Source organism: Anguilla anguilla, chromosome 6 (genome assembly GCF_013347855.1).
Source record: "Anguilla anguilla isolate fAngAng1 chromosome 6, fAngAng1.pri, whole genome shotgun sequence".
Classification (NCBI taxonomy): Eukaryota; Metazoa; Chordata; class Actinopteri; order Anguilliformes; family Anguillidae; genus Anguilla; species Anguilla anguilla.
Window position 1 is genome coordinate 16199356 of NC_049206.1, and position 18149 is coordinate 16217504.

At 37.9% G+C, this 18149-nt stretch overlaps 1 protein-coding gene across 1 annotated transcript; it reads right to left on the reverse strand.

Moving 5' to 3' along the window:
* Positions 1-7210: 7210 nt before the first annotated feature.
* On the reverse strand, positions 7211-17473 carry LOC118230420 (regulator of G-protein signaling 5-like). Its single transcript, XM_035423423.1, has 5 exons — positions 17318-17473; positions 14998-15111; positions 11569-11630; positions 10689-10855; positions 7211-9390 (listed from the first exon to the last, which is right to left on the reverse strand). Exons 1-5 carry the CDS (start codon positions 17359-17361, stop codon positions 9229-9231), a joined length of 549 nt encoding a protein of 182 aa, XP_035279314.1. The 5' UTR covers positions 17362-17473; the 3' UTR covers positions 7211-9228.
* Positions 17474-18149: the final 676 nt, after the last annotated feature.

Consider the following 18149-nt stretch of genomic DNA (forward strand, 5'->3'; position numbering starts at 1 on the left):
CCACGACTGTATTTTTCCATTAAGCTGTTTCAAAGCATGGAGGAATTTCATGCACATGAAATGCAATGCGAATGTTTTGTACCCTTGTTTAACACCAGGAACATTTGGGAAATGGTGTTTAATGTTTACTTTCTCTTGAGCACGTTAGCAGGTTAAAGAGTGCATTTGGATTGATGTAGCTTTTGCCTGAAAATGACTTCTGTCATTGTGATTTCTGATCAGTTCATTGTGGTTTAACAAGTCATCCATAGGTGGGTGTTTAAATTGCTACAGTCATTTGGTTTGCTTTTGCGAAGTCCCATGAACATCCTAAGCGAATTCAGTGCTGCAAATATAAGACAGAGAAAGCTGTGTAATTTTGCAATTGCTAAATGATATAGTGTGGAAAAGTCAAAAGTATGCAATTTAAACAAGCGCCAGAACAAAACCAGATTAATCAAAAAGAGACCAAAGATTGTGGGTTACTGAAAGGCATAGGGGAAATGAATTAATGAAGAGAACCTGATTACCGCTGTTTTGATTAATGGTTAGTTACAAGTTAGTAATGACAGAAAAAGAGTAACCTATTTCAATAAGAAAGCTGCACAGTAATGTAAGCAATAAAAAGTTCCAGATCATATATTTGATATATTTTATATATGTTCGCTTTCAAAGTTATGCACATTATCCTTATACATTCATGTCTTTGAGGTTCTACCATATAAAGAGCTATCAACTCCATCAGCTGGGTTACACAAGTCAAATCCATGGATCAGTGTGCTGGCATGTAAACCACTACAAGGTACACATATTTTCAGATGACCCATTGTGTTTTGAAACAAAATGAAAAAATTGAAACAAAATGCTTTGTTTCAATTTTAGCACAGACATAATGGTCTCTCTTTTGTTAATTGACTGAATAAAAGCTTTGGTAGACCTCTCTGGATGTCTGTGGTTTCAACTGGTAACTATTTTAGTCTGCAGTTCTGGCTATGCCTTGCAACTTGAGAAACTTGTAAAATGGTTTATTGAAGTAGAATAAACATCCCAAAACGCTTCACATTTAACAGCACGAACATTCCCAGGATCTCTTGTTCCTCTTTACTGTTTTAAATGCGCATCACTCAGGCTTGTTCCACAGGCGCTTTTAGGGTAGTCCATGCATGCAACACCTCCAAGCTAATGATGACATTAGAGGTCTGCAACCTGAGCCCAACAGGACCCAGCAAAGTATCTGGTTTCAGGCTGGGTTCGGGTGGTGTTTTTCACATACAATGTTGGGCTTGGTTCGGGTTTGAGATTGTTTTCTATTAAGTGAAAATGAATTATTATTTTATGTTTTAAATGAATTTTATTTGAAGAAATAAACTTCTTTTAACTTGTTTTGCACATGATTTTTTATTTATTTATTTTTTCACATGATTTTTATTTTATAGAATACATTTGTTAGACCACACTTGGAGTATTGTGTACAGTTCTGGGGGTCGTACTGCAAGAAAGATATAGAGGCTATGAAAAGAAAAGCAACCAAATTAATTTCTGGTATGAAAGATAAAAGCTATGAGAAAAGACTTGAGCTGCTTAATCTCTTCAAGCCTGTTAAAAGGGGCGATTTGATTGAGGCTTTTAAATTCATAAAGGGGATTAACAAAGTGAACTACAAGAAGTTCTTCAGGCTGAGTTCTGTTAGTAGAACGAGGAGACATAAATGAAAATTAGCAAAAGTTAAATTTTGTACAGGCATTAGGAATAATTTTTTCATGCAGTGATTTGACAATGTGGGGAATAGCCTGCTAGGTCACATATTAGAGGCAGAAACAATGGGGATTTTCAAGACCAGATTTGATATGGTGTTAGATTTTACATTACATTACATTACATTACAGGCATTTAGCAGACGCTCTTATCCAGAGCGACGTACAACAAGTGCAACAGTTCAAGGTGCAGAGGTGCAAAAGAAACACACTAGAGTGAAGTAAAGATCGTAGTGCCAGAAGTGACCACATAGATCAGGACTCCAACCCTGTAGGGTAACCTGTTCAGCAGACAAACAAACAATCCTGCCAAGTACAAACTAGCACTGAAATCACATTTGCCTAATCAGAATCAGACATTACATTACATTACATTACAGGCATTTAGCAGACGCTCTTATCCAGAGCGACTTACACAACTTTTACTTAGCACTTTACATTGTATCCATTTATACAGCTGGATATATACTGAAGCAATGCAGGTTAAGTACCTTGCTCAAGGGTACAACGGCAGTGTCCTTACCCAGGAATCGAACCTGCGACCTTTCGGTTACAAGCGCAGTTCCTTACCCACTGTGCCACACTCCGTCCTCCACAGTCCACACTCCACAGTCCACACTCCACACTCCACAGACAAAACAATCCTGCCAAATACAAAACTAACGTGATCGCATTAGCCTAACTAGGTACATTGAGCTAAACTATAGGCTAGGGAGGGGTGGGGAGAGGTGTAGCCTGAAGAGAGGCTAGCTTGTAGGTAATCAGAGCCCTAGGTACAATTTAGTCAGGAATTGGCAAGCATTGTAGGGCTGATTGGCCTGGTCTCATCATTGTGTTATGCTATGCAATGTTATGTTATATGAGTATTTACTAAAGTGTAAAAATGCAAATGTGATTGTAAATGCTGTATCCTCATGAGACCAACAGACAAACCAAAAACAAAATGCAGTACCCATGAGGGAAAGGCAATTATGCATGTTTTGGGCCTTGCAACTTAGGCTGTTTCCGAAAGACAGAGAAATTTATTTAGGAACATGTTTGTTTTGACTTTTTCTTGGGTCTGAATTGGTTGCTGATATTTAAGCGAAAAACTAAAACTAGCAGGACTGTGTAAACGCAGGGGAACTGGGAGTTCACATCACACCATGGAGCTCTCTTTAATGCTCATTCCAGTAACTTCGTCTGCACAGGACAAAGGCAACTTCTCCTATTACAGGCAGCTAAGGGAAAGTGAAATAAAAACCTAACGACCTGGTATAATGGCTATTTTTATATCATGGAACTTATCTGGACATGTGTGAACCTTGGCATATCATGATGGGATATGCTTTGTAAACATAGGATCTCGGCAATTGAGGTGATTTAAGGAGAAAATAGCTGTAATGGTTCCGGTATTGATGCAATAAAACTGCTAAATGGTAAGGTTTATATGCGTTTAATTAATGATTAACCCAGGTTTACTGGGAGCAAGCATGAGGAGCTGCTGTTTTTTATATATATAGTGCAGTCATTTTAAGTACTTTAAGTATTTTGAGAGGTACATTTTATGTTGTTTTGGGTCTCCAATATAAGCCACTAAATTGGATTTGAAATGAAGGAATAGGAGGTTAAAGTGTAGACTGGCAGCACAAAAAGTGACAATATTTATATTACAATTATTTTGCTTCAGCTTAAATTGTTAGGATGAATTTTACCCCAAACATAAAAGGCATTTCAAAATTTCAACATAATTTGAGGGCTAGCTAAAGTGGTCATGTTTACTACTTGGTTGCAAATCCTTTGTATTTGATGACTGCCTGAAGTCTGCCACCCATAGACATCAACAAAAAGTGATCATCTTCCTGACTGATGCTTTGTCAGGCTAGTACTGCAGCCATCTTCAGTTCCTGTATTTTTCATGGACATTTTGCCTTCAGCCTGGTATTAGCAAGTGAAACTCATGTTTAATGGCCAGTCAAGAATATTCTGCATGATCTCCTTGGTTGCTTTAGCCAGGTATGTTAGGAGTCATTGTCCTGTTGCAAGGTGAAGTTCTTTCCAATGTGCCAAAAGGCATATGGTTGCATCTGAGCAGATAAGATGTTTCTGTACACTTCATTCATCCTGTTACTGTCATCAGACACATCATTAGTGAGACATTTCCAATGACACCCATACAAGGCCAAGCCACAACACTATCTCCACCCTGTATCACAGATGAGGGGGGTGCTTTGGATCATGAACAGGTCCTCTTTATGGCCTTTTACGAGTCTATGTTTACATCCCGGAGAATGTTTTAAATCTATTTGACTGTTTAAAAGTGGTTTTTTTAGTCATCAAGTATTTGTTAGTCATCCACTATAGTGGTCATCCAAGGTCTACCGGGTTGTTTGCTATTCTTGACTGCACTGTTGCTTCTTAACAATTTACCAAACAGTTGCCTTTGACATTTGCAATGTTTTGGCCCAATGTTGCTGATGCTAATTCCCAATTTCATATCGCCTCCCAATCACAGTCGGCAGTGGCACGATTCAGATTTGATCTGAGATTTAGGCGCTCATCCAAACAAAATATATTTAAAAGGTATTTTTCCTCATTTTGCAGAGGACCCCCCTGGGACTCATTCGCACACAGCAGTGTGGGAACCGCTGATGTAAAAGGCTTGCAAGACGATTAAAGGCTGATTATTGTTTATTTGTGTTTGTTTACACAATCATAATGCACGTTTCTGGTAAAAGAAACCATGGAACAATTTGTACCAAAGTTTGACTGTGGCTAGTTCAGTGCCACAAATGATAGGATATTCAGGATATTAGTTGCCATGTAGAACTTTATGGCCTAGTGTGGGAAATATTCACTAGTGTGAGTAGAGCGTTCAGCTGCAGTAGTCCTTGTGTGAGTGTTATGACTAAAGCCATCCCTCAAGAACAGCTGATGTGCAATGAACATCCTGGTACAAAATGACAGATCTGCACCCGGCTGTGCCCTATGCATTAATGGCTGCTGAGTTGAAATTTTTAAATTATCTAAACATATTACATTGAGCATGGTAGTGTATGTTTGCGTTGGTCAGCTCTTCCTTTCAAAACCAATTTGAATGCTATTTTGCAGACGGACTACAATCGCCACAGGATCACCAAATACTGATTTTGATATAGCTACGTTATGCCATTACGGTGTTTTGTATACCCCCTAAACATTTCATTTAAAAAATTGTGTTACCAATGTGTTTCATTCATTTTTTGCCTAAGAACATGGCTGGCATAAGAAAGTGAGTTGAAAATGAGATATTCCAAATGAACGTCTTTGGAAAGAAACAGTCCTGGATCAGGAAACTGAATCTTGCGTGACATGTAACCCGATGTGCAGGAAGTAACTCTTTGTGCCTCTTTGTGTCCTTAGCCGAGGAGTTCAGAGGAGCATTTACCCAGCACGACCACCCGGTAGGAACAGACGCCGTCTCTAAGTAGTTTATTACTCGCTTCGTTTCATGTCATCTCAGGTCTGTCTCCACTTGAGGTGAAAAATGAAGTCAAGCCGAAGTCACATAATCCTTCAATTTTTGAAAGGTTTAACAGACATTTCTAGAGCATTCACAAACAATGCAAAAATATTAGTTGTGAAAATTGGGGTGGTTCTATAAGTATTTCTTTCCAAACTGTTGGTGGGGACCCATTGTGTTGAGTTGAATCTGTTCACAAAATATCCTGAAAGACCCAGAAAATGGCAGGTGGCAGATGTTTGTTGTGCTAATAATCTAATACAGGATGATACATTTTCCAAAGTTATAAAATGCAACACAATGAATTATGTTCCTTTACAAGTGGTCAGATGGTACAGACTTTCAATTTGTAACTCAGAGGTCATTCTTCTTCTGATGAAAACTGAAAAGTGGAAGACTCTTGGTGCTTTATAGGTATGGAGTATGCTCTCCCCCACCCAAACTGTGAACTGTGTTTGTGTGTGTGTGTGTGTGTGTGTGTGTGTGTGCCTGTGTGTGTTTGCGTGTGTGTGTGTTTGCGTGTAGTATGCAGATCTTGCATGCATTCAGTGTTGTTAATATGCCATTTTTGAATCCACAGAGAGTTTGGTCGCTGGAAGATCAACAGCCTGGCGCTGGAGAAGCGATACACATATACCTCCAACGAGGTACACATATACCTCCAACGAGATTCTGATTTGAATAAGTGCTGTAGGTGATATATTTATATGCGGTTGGTCACAGAAAAAATATTTGCTAATTAAGTGGGTCATGAGCTCAGAAGTTTGAGGACCACTGTTATAAGGCACAGCTAAAATATGGCTGATGAGTTGTAGCCTTATTAGGTGTTTGCTTTTTGCAAGGATTCAGAATGTCACCTGAGCGATAAAACTAGTCCTTAATCTTCAGCTTGCCAAGCATCTGCAAATCTGTCCACTGTGAATGACGAACTTCACATGTGATTCACTGCTTTCTTTCTCTTCATTCTGCTTTCCCCCCATTTGTAACGTCACATTTAGCTGCGGTCCTGATTAATTGAATAAACAAGGAGGGAATGTTTAGTTTGGCAGTAGCGAGATGCTAAGAAAGCTGACCTCTGTGACCCGTGTATGATGTCAAAGAAACTTTTCCTCTCACAGCTTTTTGACATTCTCATCCCCTTGCACTTCCTTGCTAGTATATTTATGCCGGCTCAGAAAAGTAATAGAATACGAAACAACATATCAAAACAGCTCTGTGCATGTTGAAGACTTTGCACTTGGACTCTTATGTTTAAAATATAGTGTGTGCAATATATCTCAAGAAAGAAAGCTCTCAATATCTGAATAAAAAGGTGGTAAAATCTCATTTTGTCTGCTCTGTGTCTGATGAATAACCTTTAACTTGGATAAATTAGGTGTCCAAAGATAAAGTCAATCATTCTACCAAGAAAATGGGACAAGCAGAAAAGAAGGTTTTTCTTTGGACGCTGCTGTAAGCCTTCACTCTTTGTGATCACATGCATTTGAAGGCAGTCAGACAGCCTCATTGATTTCTGGCGCCGATTTGGCTGCCATGACATGTACCATAACTTGGGTTCCATTCATCAAAGGTAAAAACGAATCTAGACTACAAAAGGGCATGAAAGGTTTTCATAAAATTCTAGGAATAAGGTAATTGTCCGTTTCCTGTCAGAAATTATAATTGTACTTCTAATGTGATGTACGCTCACCCCAACAATATTTTTGTTGGCAAAAATCTTGCTGTTTGTTTTTACTTTTCCCTTTCCTCTTTGAACTTTGACATTCGCTCCAGGTCTTCCAGCTTGTCTTTCTTGTTTGACTCTCATGTGGGAAAAAAGAGATGAGTGACAGTTCCATGTGGGGGTGGAGGCGGTTCCATTAGAGAGCAGTACATTTGTGATTCACAGTAGGTATTCGTGTTACTGTGTTGTCAATAATGATGCCAGCCATGGAGAATACAATGATGCAGGTCAGACGCATTGCTGGCAACAAAAAGAAAATGACAAAATAACTGGTACAGTTTTATGGCAGCCAAAGATAAGCACTGCCTATCTCTTTATTCCCGTACCATCAGAAACAATTCTAAATCAAACTGTGAATAACTTAACACAGACACTCGTAATAATAAAGTATTTACATATAAAAAATAAATACATCTTGAGGAAAGTAATGTATCAATTCATCTTTATATTGTTGACTACAAGAAATACATGCACATAAGTGGTAAAATATACTGCTTCGCACTGGCTCTACAAGTCCAATACACAGTATTATGAAACATAATTGATTGCACATTTTTACTGGTATGACTTGTGAAAACATATGTCATTTACTTTGTATTTGACAGCATTTTTAGCCATAGACATGTCAAAATACCACAGAACAATTTAGCCGTGCATGGGGATTATTGTTTTGTCACTATTTTCTCCTCAGGGTAATTAAGATGAGCATTAATTTGATTGATTCCTCATTACTTTGATTTCTGACCGGCAGAATTCTTTTTAGAAATTCTTTCAATGGGACAACAGTTAGGACTGAGGACAGTGCTGAATACATTTGTGTATATAATGATTTTTATGGTTAGAACATAATAAAACATAATAAAAAGTGTTTTATTGAAAATGAATACATATGAAAACTTGTGTAGTGAATAGAATAGACAATACTTGTGTATAGTGCTATAGCATTAAGGTGGTAAGATCTAGAGGAAAGGCAAAAATTATTGGCAAAAAAGTTATTTTGCTGTGAAGAGATTTCAGCATTATGTATATTATTTCAATGTTTCAGTTAGATCATTATTATTACTGTAATAATAATAATAATAATGATTAGGTGATAAATGATAAAGTTTGAGTTATTTGAGTTAATAAAAATGTCTGTGCATTCAGTCAGATCCTGTGTGTTGTATGTGCGAAAGAAATTAATGACAGGAGCTGTATTAGAAAGGTGAACAATAATCAGGGTCAGACAACACATTTCAAATTGTATTCACTGTACTGCCAAAATCCTTCCTTTTGAAAGACTAAAAATGACTTTTCTATATTGGGGCAGTTACAAGCAAAATATTTGCTTTAATCGTAGTATGAGTAAAAAAAACCTTCCTCTCAGAAACACTGTCTACATTTATATTAAGTTCCACTTGTTGTAATTCTTTCCTTTGCACTTACTCCACAATGGTAACCACTATAACAAACCATTACTGCAAACCTCAGCTATTCCCAATGATTTAATCTCAGCAGGGTTTACTTTCGCTGTGAACTATTTTGTCTTTCCTTCCAGTTTGTGTGCTGATTGCTTAACTGTGTAGAATCACTGGCATCATGCCCAACAAGGTGGTGCAAGGGTCATGGGATTAAAGTTAACAGGCTTGTTAACAGGCCATCTTTTGATATCTTGCAAATATTTGGTGGGTGCCCCCCCCCCCCTCTCAATTTGGGTCTGCAATAACTTATGTAAGTCATAATTTGGGGTTAGTTCAACACAAGGTTGGCAATCGGAATAAACTACCGTTTAAGTGCATTTTAGAAAGCATGTGATAACGCTGAAGAAGAAAATGAGCAGGTACTGTTTAAAAAATCCTGTGTAAAGAATGTGATTATTCTTTCAAATATTGAACAACAGACCGCTAACAAAACCTACATGCTTAGAAGGTACTAAATTCTAAGGAATTTTTATCATTGTTAAACTTCTGACAAATATGTTCAGCCAAATTAATATTCTTATAAACTAAAGAAGGGAAATGTTCTCATATCGTTAAAATTGCACTTAATTCTTAACTGAGACTTTAGTACATCTCATATAATTTCTTTAAAATGTAGCCAGTTATGTGAACTCTTTTTGGTTTATTTTATCAGTTTTACGTATATTTGTAAATTGACAAAATCCTCCTGCAATGATTTTTAAAATTAAACTCTTTGAGTGTTACTTTTGGTATGCCAATGAAGGTAAATTAATTAATTCATTTAGGGTTTCTCTCTCTAAGAAATCTCAGAGGGCCTTTACTTGTCACAACATCTTCTGTTAGGCTTTGCAGTTACTTGACCAGTTCTTGGTACAGATCAGATCTCAGGAACCGGCCGAAGGAATCCTTTTCCATGAGGGCATAGACACGTTTCTGGGCCAAGTCAAAAGTCGTAGGTGAGCCTGAAATCAGGTTCCTCAGAGTCACATCCTTGGTGAAATGATCAATGTTCACCTGTCAGTGGGAAAGAAGTGGTTATAACAGACAGAACCAAATATCATCTTTTAAAAGTTTTAAAAGAGAATGTCATTGCTTTTGAATACTGCAAAACCTATTGTGGTGAATTAACACTATTCCTCAAAGACTGCTCATGTGGCCCATTCCCACTGAGCAAGTTTTTTTGCTGTTTTCCATCGAAGCGTGACTGGTGTGTTTTCCTAATCTCTCACCCCCAGTATATGTGCACAAAGCTGTAAATAATATTGCGCAAATATTTACTGTGCTCACAAATAGCTCACTTCCGAGCAATCAAACTCCCTTAAAGGAAAATCCACATTTTCCATATAAGCTATGAGATACCCTACTTGGCCCATTCCTTGGAACATGAAGATTAGCCTGATGGTCTTTGACAGGTTAATGATGACATAAATCAGCTCTTATGATTATATAATGGACAATGTTTGACAAACAAATGCAGGCGCAGTAATTCAGCCCTCCTTTAAAAAGCATACATCCAATATGTATCAGGACGCGTATTAGGAATTCTAGCCTGCACAGATGCGTGACCATACAAGAATTCAGTTTTCTAACCAATTATTTATATTTAAGGTTATTTGTGAGAACATTTCAGTCCTGAGGAACACACCTCCCTTATCTACAGGATACAGAACATATTTTGTCTAAAATTACACCACATGCCGTGCAATTTTTTAAATGAGTATATTTGGAGAGCACTATCATAACATAAATTAAGTAAAACTGCCATGGTGCACTTCTTCGGTTTATGTGCTGTCAGGTCTATTTTAACTCCTACAATCACATGAAACATAGATCATTATCTGGAATAAAAGACTAGGCTGATGTTGTCTGACTGGCACATCCACCTTGTTCTTGAATTTGTCCCCACTTGCCCTGAAATACACATTGCTTTATCTGGTGGTGGACAGCCACCATGTAAAACCTACCCATGCAGTATGGTAAACTATTAGGTCTGCAAAATCTATATATATTTTTAAAAAGCTTTGCAATTTTGGAATTGTATATTTTCCAGACATACTGCAGGTGCTGATTCAACAGAAAAGGCTACTGCTGCACATTGAAAATGTAGACAACTATGCTAACTGGAACCTTCCTTCCCTGAGCATTCACATGGCCACTCTTGAACTGCTCTGTGGGCCGTAGGTCACAGATGTTCCACTGGCACACCAACAAATTGATCCTAGACCATGGGCTGCAACACTATACTGAGGACTAATGCTTTAGCTGGAGCGGCTATGTGTGAGGCTCATGTAAAGTCAGCCTTGAGCACAAACCTCTTTGGGAGCCTCCGTCTGGATGAAGTCCTCATAGATCTTTTTAGCTTTGGCAGCCATTTTCACTGGGGACTTGGTCTTCTTGAGGTCCTCACAAGCCATCCAGAACTCAATGTTCTCCTCGCTGTACTCAGACCTAAGGAAGCTTCGGAATGCAGCCAAGCCGTCTGAAAAGCATAGCACAAGTGATTCATTAGTCATCGCTTGAGTAGAAAATAATGGCATATACTTATTGACATCTGTTTCCTGTGCAACTAAGAAAACATTTGTCATGTTTTATTAATTCATGTTTTGTAGGAAAACTCCAAGAGTTGATACAAACTTCAACAACCAGGTAAATGACTAATATTAAGATGGATATTATAAAAGAGGTTTCCTATAGTCTATGGTCTTTCTTTCTTTGTAATACATCATGAAATATCATTTACTTTGATTTCGTGTCATTATCACTGTTGAGGCATAGTGTGTGCAATCATGCCTATAAATCTTTTTGATTGGAATAAACACAGCAAAGGCCTTCATCCAGGTCTATTAATCAAAGACAGAGATAAACATACTCTTGTAATGAGTTGAGGGAAATGGGGACTTTGTTGTCTACAATATCGTTAATATCTCTTTTGGTTTCCATTTGAGAGATTTCTCTCTAGACTTGAGTTTAATGTCTTGAAGTCTTTAGTGGTTAGTCACATGTCAAGGTCAGAGCAGGGTGATTAATGACATTAGGGAAACAAAAGTTTCGCGATTCTAACTGCTAAGATAAGGCCATGTGGTTCTACTTCCATAAATTAAAAACGAGTCAGTCTGCAAACCAAAAAACACAGACATGTATATACGCACACGTGTACACATGTGCTTACAAGTATAGGAGAGCATGACTTACAGCTGTTCGTGAGCACCTTGTCCAAGGATTCACGCCACCTCAGAGCTTCATCGGGGGATGGCCTTTAAAAGAAGTCACAGCCGTCAGTTCAGCTCTGTGAATTATTATGTGGAAGGAGATGTGGGGGGTATTCTGGTCTCCAACAGAGATAGATTAGGTTGACACAATAGCATGTACCCAAATTAACATTTGTCCCTAACTATGCAAACGAAATAAATTAAAGGGCTGTTGTTTTTGTACACTGCAATTTATCTAACACTGTAAATTTAAACTGGAAACAAACCCGTTTCCCTTTAGGGATCAATAAAGTGCTTATCTATCTATTTATCAAGGTCAAAAGGAGGATGCTAGGAAGGAAGTAACTCTTTTTTTATATATAACTATATGATTTATGAGGAAACAAATGAAAATACCATTTTCAATACCATTGATTTTATGCATTATTATACCTAAGTTCTTGCAAAGTTTTGTATTCCCTGTCAGGTATACTTCTTTGGACTGGAGGTTGTGAAGAATTGTAATTCACTTCTTGTTCAGGTCAAAGCCATTCTGTTATTTAACTGATCATTGTAAGCTGCTGTGTCTTGTTTTTTCTTTGTCATTAATGGTGTTAAAACAACATAATTCTATTGCTGCTGACACATATTTTCCTTGTGCTGCATACACAGGTTCAAGTCATTAGAATTGACATGCTGTGTCAATTTTCTCCGACACTGACAAGGCCTTGGCCTTTTATTGATGTTCAAATTATGTTTAGCAGGAAAATAGCTTACATAGACTTATTATGTAAGCCATTGCGCATGTTGATGTAATGCAGAGCATTAGGCCATACGTTTAGGGTCAGCCTGATTATGTTATTTTTATGGGAGAATTAACCAGCCAGCCAGAACTGTCAAAACAGTGCTAAACAAACCATGCAGCCTGCCTTTACTGACTGATGCTCAAACTGTCTTTGAACTTGTGAATGTGAGCAAGAGCCAGACTATTGAACACACATGTGAGCTATTAAGGATTACCATCTGGCTTACTCTACCACAGTTCAGTTAAAAAATAAAATAAAAACATATCCTGAAACATGATATGACATAAATCAAAATCGCTCATGTTGTTACAGTTGTGTTTTCACTTCATTTTGACAAAAAAATTTTCTGAGTGACAAAAAAAACACATACAAAACTTGGCTAACTTTTTAATCTACTGAAGTCTGTCACTGCATTTGGGCAGTGATACATTTTTTGTTGTTTTTGGTCTATACTCCAGAACATTAGATTTTAAAAGAAACAATGAAAAAGTGCAGACTGTCATATCAGGCGATCCATGTAGGAATTACGGCCTGTTTTATACAGTTCCCCCATTTTAGCGGACCAAAGGTAATTGGATAAAATTACATAATCTTATAGAAAAGTCGTCTTCAAGCTGGATAAGTTTCACAGTGGAGTGTGCTGTAATAAGGGATTGTCTATGTGTACTGGATTAACAATTTTGGTGTTTTTGGTGTTTTGAACACAAATCTGCATTTACATTTTGAAAACTACAGACAATGCAGATTCCTACTGGATTAAAATTACGCATCCTGTTGGTACTCACGTAAATCACAAAATCTCCCTTGGTGAAATCCAGCTCGAATAGGGCTTTAACCATAATATTTTCAGTTAATGACTGCCTGAAGAATGCCACCCATACACATCAACAGACACTGAATATCTTCCCTGCTGGTGCTTTGCCAGGCCAGTACTTCAGCCATCTTCGGTTTCTTTCTGGGGCATTTCACCTTTAGTCTCATCTTCAGCAAGTGAAACACATCAATTGGATTCAGATTGGGTATTGACCTGACCAGTCAAGAATATTCTGCTTTTTGGCCCTGAAAAACTCCTTGGTTGCTTCTGCAGTATGTTTGGGGTCATTGCCCTGCTTAAGCACCATCCAATGAGTTTTGAGGTATTTAGTTGGATCTGAGCAGATAAGATGTTTCTGAACACTTCAGAATTCATCCTGCTGCTGCCGTCAGCAGTCACATCATCAGTGAAGACATGTAAGCCAGTTCCAGCGGCAGCCATCCATGCCTAAGCCATAACACTACCTGCAACATGTTTCACAATTTTTCCCCCCGCACTTTCTCCTTTCTATCACTTTTGTTCCAGTTAATACTCATCTTAATTGTCCATAACACTTTGTTCCAGAACTCTATAGTTTTCAATGTACTTTTTAGCAAACTCTAACCTAGCTTACTAACCTGTTTTTAAGGCTTACTAGTAGTTTTCATATTGCAGTGAACCCTCTGAGGTTATGTAGTTTTTAGTATTTAGTATCCAAGTATTCTTTGGTCATCCACTGTAGTGGACTTCCAGGGTTAGCTAGGTTATTTGCTATTGCTGAACTCCTGAGCACACTCTTGCTTCTTGAAATGTATGAAATGTAACAGTTTATCAAACAGTTAATTTTGATTTTTGTGTATGTCTCTGATTGATGTCTGATTTTCGTCTGCATTTGATGTCTGCATTACTGGCATTGACACTTCTTTGGTCCTCATGTTGAGAGACTCCAAACACAAATACCAGACCTTGAATCAACTTTTGACCTTTTGTTTGCTTTCTTGTGAATGAACTAATTATGCAATTACACACAGCTACATTGACATGTAGCTATGTACAAATACGGGCTGGAATTCCTATAGTGTTCACCCAATGTGGATACAAATACCATAAAATTAAAGCAGACAGTCTGCATTTTAACTTCATACTCATTGTTTCATTTCAAATGCACTGTACTGGAGTTGTGTCAGTGTCCAAATACTTATGGATTGTGCTGTATTTGACTGGATAAATGTAATTAGCAATCCGAAGAACTCACTCAAAATAAAGTGCATCGGTTTGCATAACATGCCTCATGTATTCATGTAATTCTGATTATTGTCCATAGCAAAGTTACAAGCTCTCAGTTTTCTTATTTAACCAGTTGTCTAATTGCAGACAGTAGTGAAATAATTAACTTTCAATCTGCTAAGATACCTCTGCATAAATGAGGCAAATTGTGAGCTTTTTATAAGCTGACATTGTAATAGAAATTAACTGTTGTCTACCAGTTTAACATTCAATGTTGGTGCATGCTCAGAAACCTAATTAGCACTTGCTTTATTTACCAGGCTTGCTTTTAAGTAAAGTGAGCAACTACAGGTTTATAGGGTCAGATTTACTCTGTCTTAAATATATGTAGATTCAGTGCACTGGCACCCTCTCATGAAAAACTAAATAGATTCTACTTCTTAGTTTGGGGGTTGTTGAAATGAATTTAAAATTGCGCTGGGGGACAAAAAATTGCTTGTTCAAAGAGGGATGCAAAGTGTGGTTAGACTGTGTCTCTGCCTCATGTTAATAAAGAGGGAACACTGTGATTAGATTGTATCTGGCCTTGCTTTGGGCTGTTTCTTACTTCTGTAACTTCTCGGGTTTCTTTTCCGGTTTGTCAGGGTAGGGGATGATGAGGTCAATGGCATTCTCCGGCTTCTGGAGAAGAGTTCCTAATTTTGTCTTGATCTCTTTAGCCCTGTAAGAGAAATTGAGGCGTGGGGACAAGAACACAATGATGCTGATTTTGGTCACACAAAGCATAAGCATAGCATAAAAGCAATTACCTGACATGTTCAGATGTTCTGGCCTCTTATAATTTTCTGACCTAGTATAATTATTTTATTTCTGTGTCATTTATGGTCCTCATTTGTAGTTCTACAGTCTAAATGCGCAATGAAAATGTATGAAAAAAGTGGGAAATTGCTTTCTATTGAGCATCGGAGAGGACCCATACATTAAACAAGAATTAACACCAATCTAATTTTGATAACAGAATGGCTGCATCAAGGACATTCACAAAGCATACGCAATAAACATATTATATACAGTAATATTATACTATAAAACACTATCTTGTATTTCTTGTCAATATAATTAGCAAAATATTAATATATTGCATAAAATAGTCATTATCATTGATCACAGATTAGGCTGCGCAGAAAATAGCGTAACGACCTTTTTCAAAAACAAAACAAACATATTCACTGAGCCATAATTCCATGTTAGACCCTGTTTGGTAACCATATTGATTCCGGATAATAGACTGTCCTGCTTTCATCACCCGGGATACCATTTAGTAAATTGCTGAGGCACTACTGGTGCACATGGTCATACCATGAGAAAACACTTTAAACCAGAACAACGCTGTCTCCCACAACCGCTCTTTTCTCTCCATGCCACCCGAAGAATTCCATGATACCTGTAATTTTGCTGGGCCGGTATCGGGGGTGTCCTTTATGTAATTTCAGTGCAGCTGACCCCAATGCCCTGGACCGATAGAATTTCTTGTTCCAGTTTTCACACATTCTGGATTGAGAGTCTTGCTTTCTTCCAGTGCTTTCTCATGATATAGCCACTGACATACAGTCTAAAGGAAACTGAAATATTGATTTCATGGAATGTAAAATGTTCTGATAATTGCACTGTATAGTGCTGTGCGTAAAGTAATTCAAACATGCCTTTAGCCCACTGCACAATTAATAATATATGCTACCAGGGATAAGTCATTAAAAATGGACCTTGGTGAGTTGGTCACTATAAAGTACCATAAAAAAAATGAATTAATAAATAAATACATAAATAAAATAAAAATTTAAAAAGCTGATTGAATTGAATTAGTACTACACAGTAAAACGTTCTGTGTTAATTCAACACTAACAGTGTTAATTCAACTCCTAAAGATCTGTTACAGTTGAATTAACACTGTTAGTTTAATGACACTATTGGTTTAATGACATCTGTTTGAATGAGAAAACGTGTGTGTATGAGAGTGTGTGTGTGTGTTTGAACAAATCAGTCATGTACCAGAACACCGGAATGTCATAGTAATGCGGGAAGAGTCGATTAACACATTTACCGGTATTGTCTCCAGGTCAAGCTCAGGGCAAGTTCATCACTCACACCAACTCATAAACAGGAATCATCAAAAAATAAACAGCATAATGGATGCATGCTGCGGGGTGGACGGGCGAGAGGACAAACCGTCACGGCGGACTAGCACTACAGGTGTGTGGTTCCTTTCGATTCATTTACCCTGCTGACTGACGGACGGAGTATAAGAAGAACCGCTGTGTGCGCTCGCGATGTCGACTCTCCCAGAAAGCGGCTCTTCAGAGCGCTGCTTTCCTCTTGGAATGTGCCGCACTCCACTGCTGTGTTTCAAAAGCGGTTTTCGAAGACAGTGCCTCAGCTACGAGAGCCAGAAAGCACACCTGTCAGGTGTTTTGCTTTACGTTTTTGTTCTGCTACGTGCGATGCGTATCAAACTGAATCAATGACACACTAATTAAAGCTCTATACCCATGATGGCTTGAAGCAAATCAATGTGTCACTCAAGAAGGACAGTTTCTTTTCTGGATTTAGGAAACAAGCTGTCCTTCTTGAGTGCAAACATGCTTAGCCCATTTATTGTACAAAAATTGTGAAGCTAAGTAAAAAAAGACAACTAAACAATATATTTTGTACTATTTTATACAAAAATAGTAATGTTTTTCTAAAAATGGCTATATTTAATAAAACATTTTTTCACACGCTATGCCCAGCAGCAGACAATGTACAACACCAGGAGAACAACATCAGTGAAGAGGGAGAATTAGGGACTGTGAGAGGAGGCTATTTCAGTCAAAACTCCTTTGCAAACTAAAAGCCTTCTGAGAGAAGAGTAAAAAAGAAATATCTCTCACCTTTCCAGACATGTCTGGGGCAAGGCAGCCAATCCTTTGCACATTTTCTGTAGCCTTCACTCTTTGATATTTCAACCTTTACTCCCCAACAAGCAGAATGTAATGTGTAACTTTTATGTATTGCGTTTTGCTCTGGGCAAACTTGCTGTTATATAGAGATCTGTGTCTGGCTTGGGGCCAGGAGCTCAGCCAATCAGAAGTAGAACTGCAACTACAGGCAGGGGAGTGCGTAGACACTTTTGGAGAGATGTGGTCTGTGCATAATATTTCTGACATCACTGTGTAGCTCACATTTTTGGATAAATCCCACATGTAGTCCCAGAGAGAGAGCATGACCAGTTTTCACTGGAGTTAAACTGAATATACTTACGCAATGGGAAATTATGGCAGTAGAACTTGTTTAAACCACAGAGAAGCAATTGATCTAAAAAAAGGTTGCTTGTTCAACATAAAGTACTTGACAAGACAAAACAGAACTATAAAAACGAATTCTGTTTTAAAAGTATCTTTAAATGTTTCATACAGTTGTGCATAGCATCAATGAAGACCGAGTTGCACAATTCAAAATTGGCTCAAAAGGATCCAGTGCCTTAGAATGCCTTTTTGCCACTGGTTACCAGCCACAGTTAACTGATATCTGTCGGTCTGATCTCTCTTATATTGACATTATTCATGTCACACAGGACACCCAGGGCCTTTGCTGTGCTGTTTCTCACTGAAGCAGAAGTACTCCAAAGAATGAAAAGATAAGTTAGACCAGATGGATGCCGTTGAATACCTGGGGACAGAATGACTTTTTATTTGCTAATTGCTTGCAGAAAGGGGGTGGGGA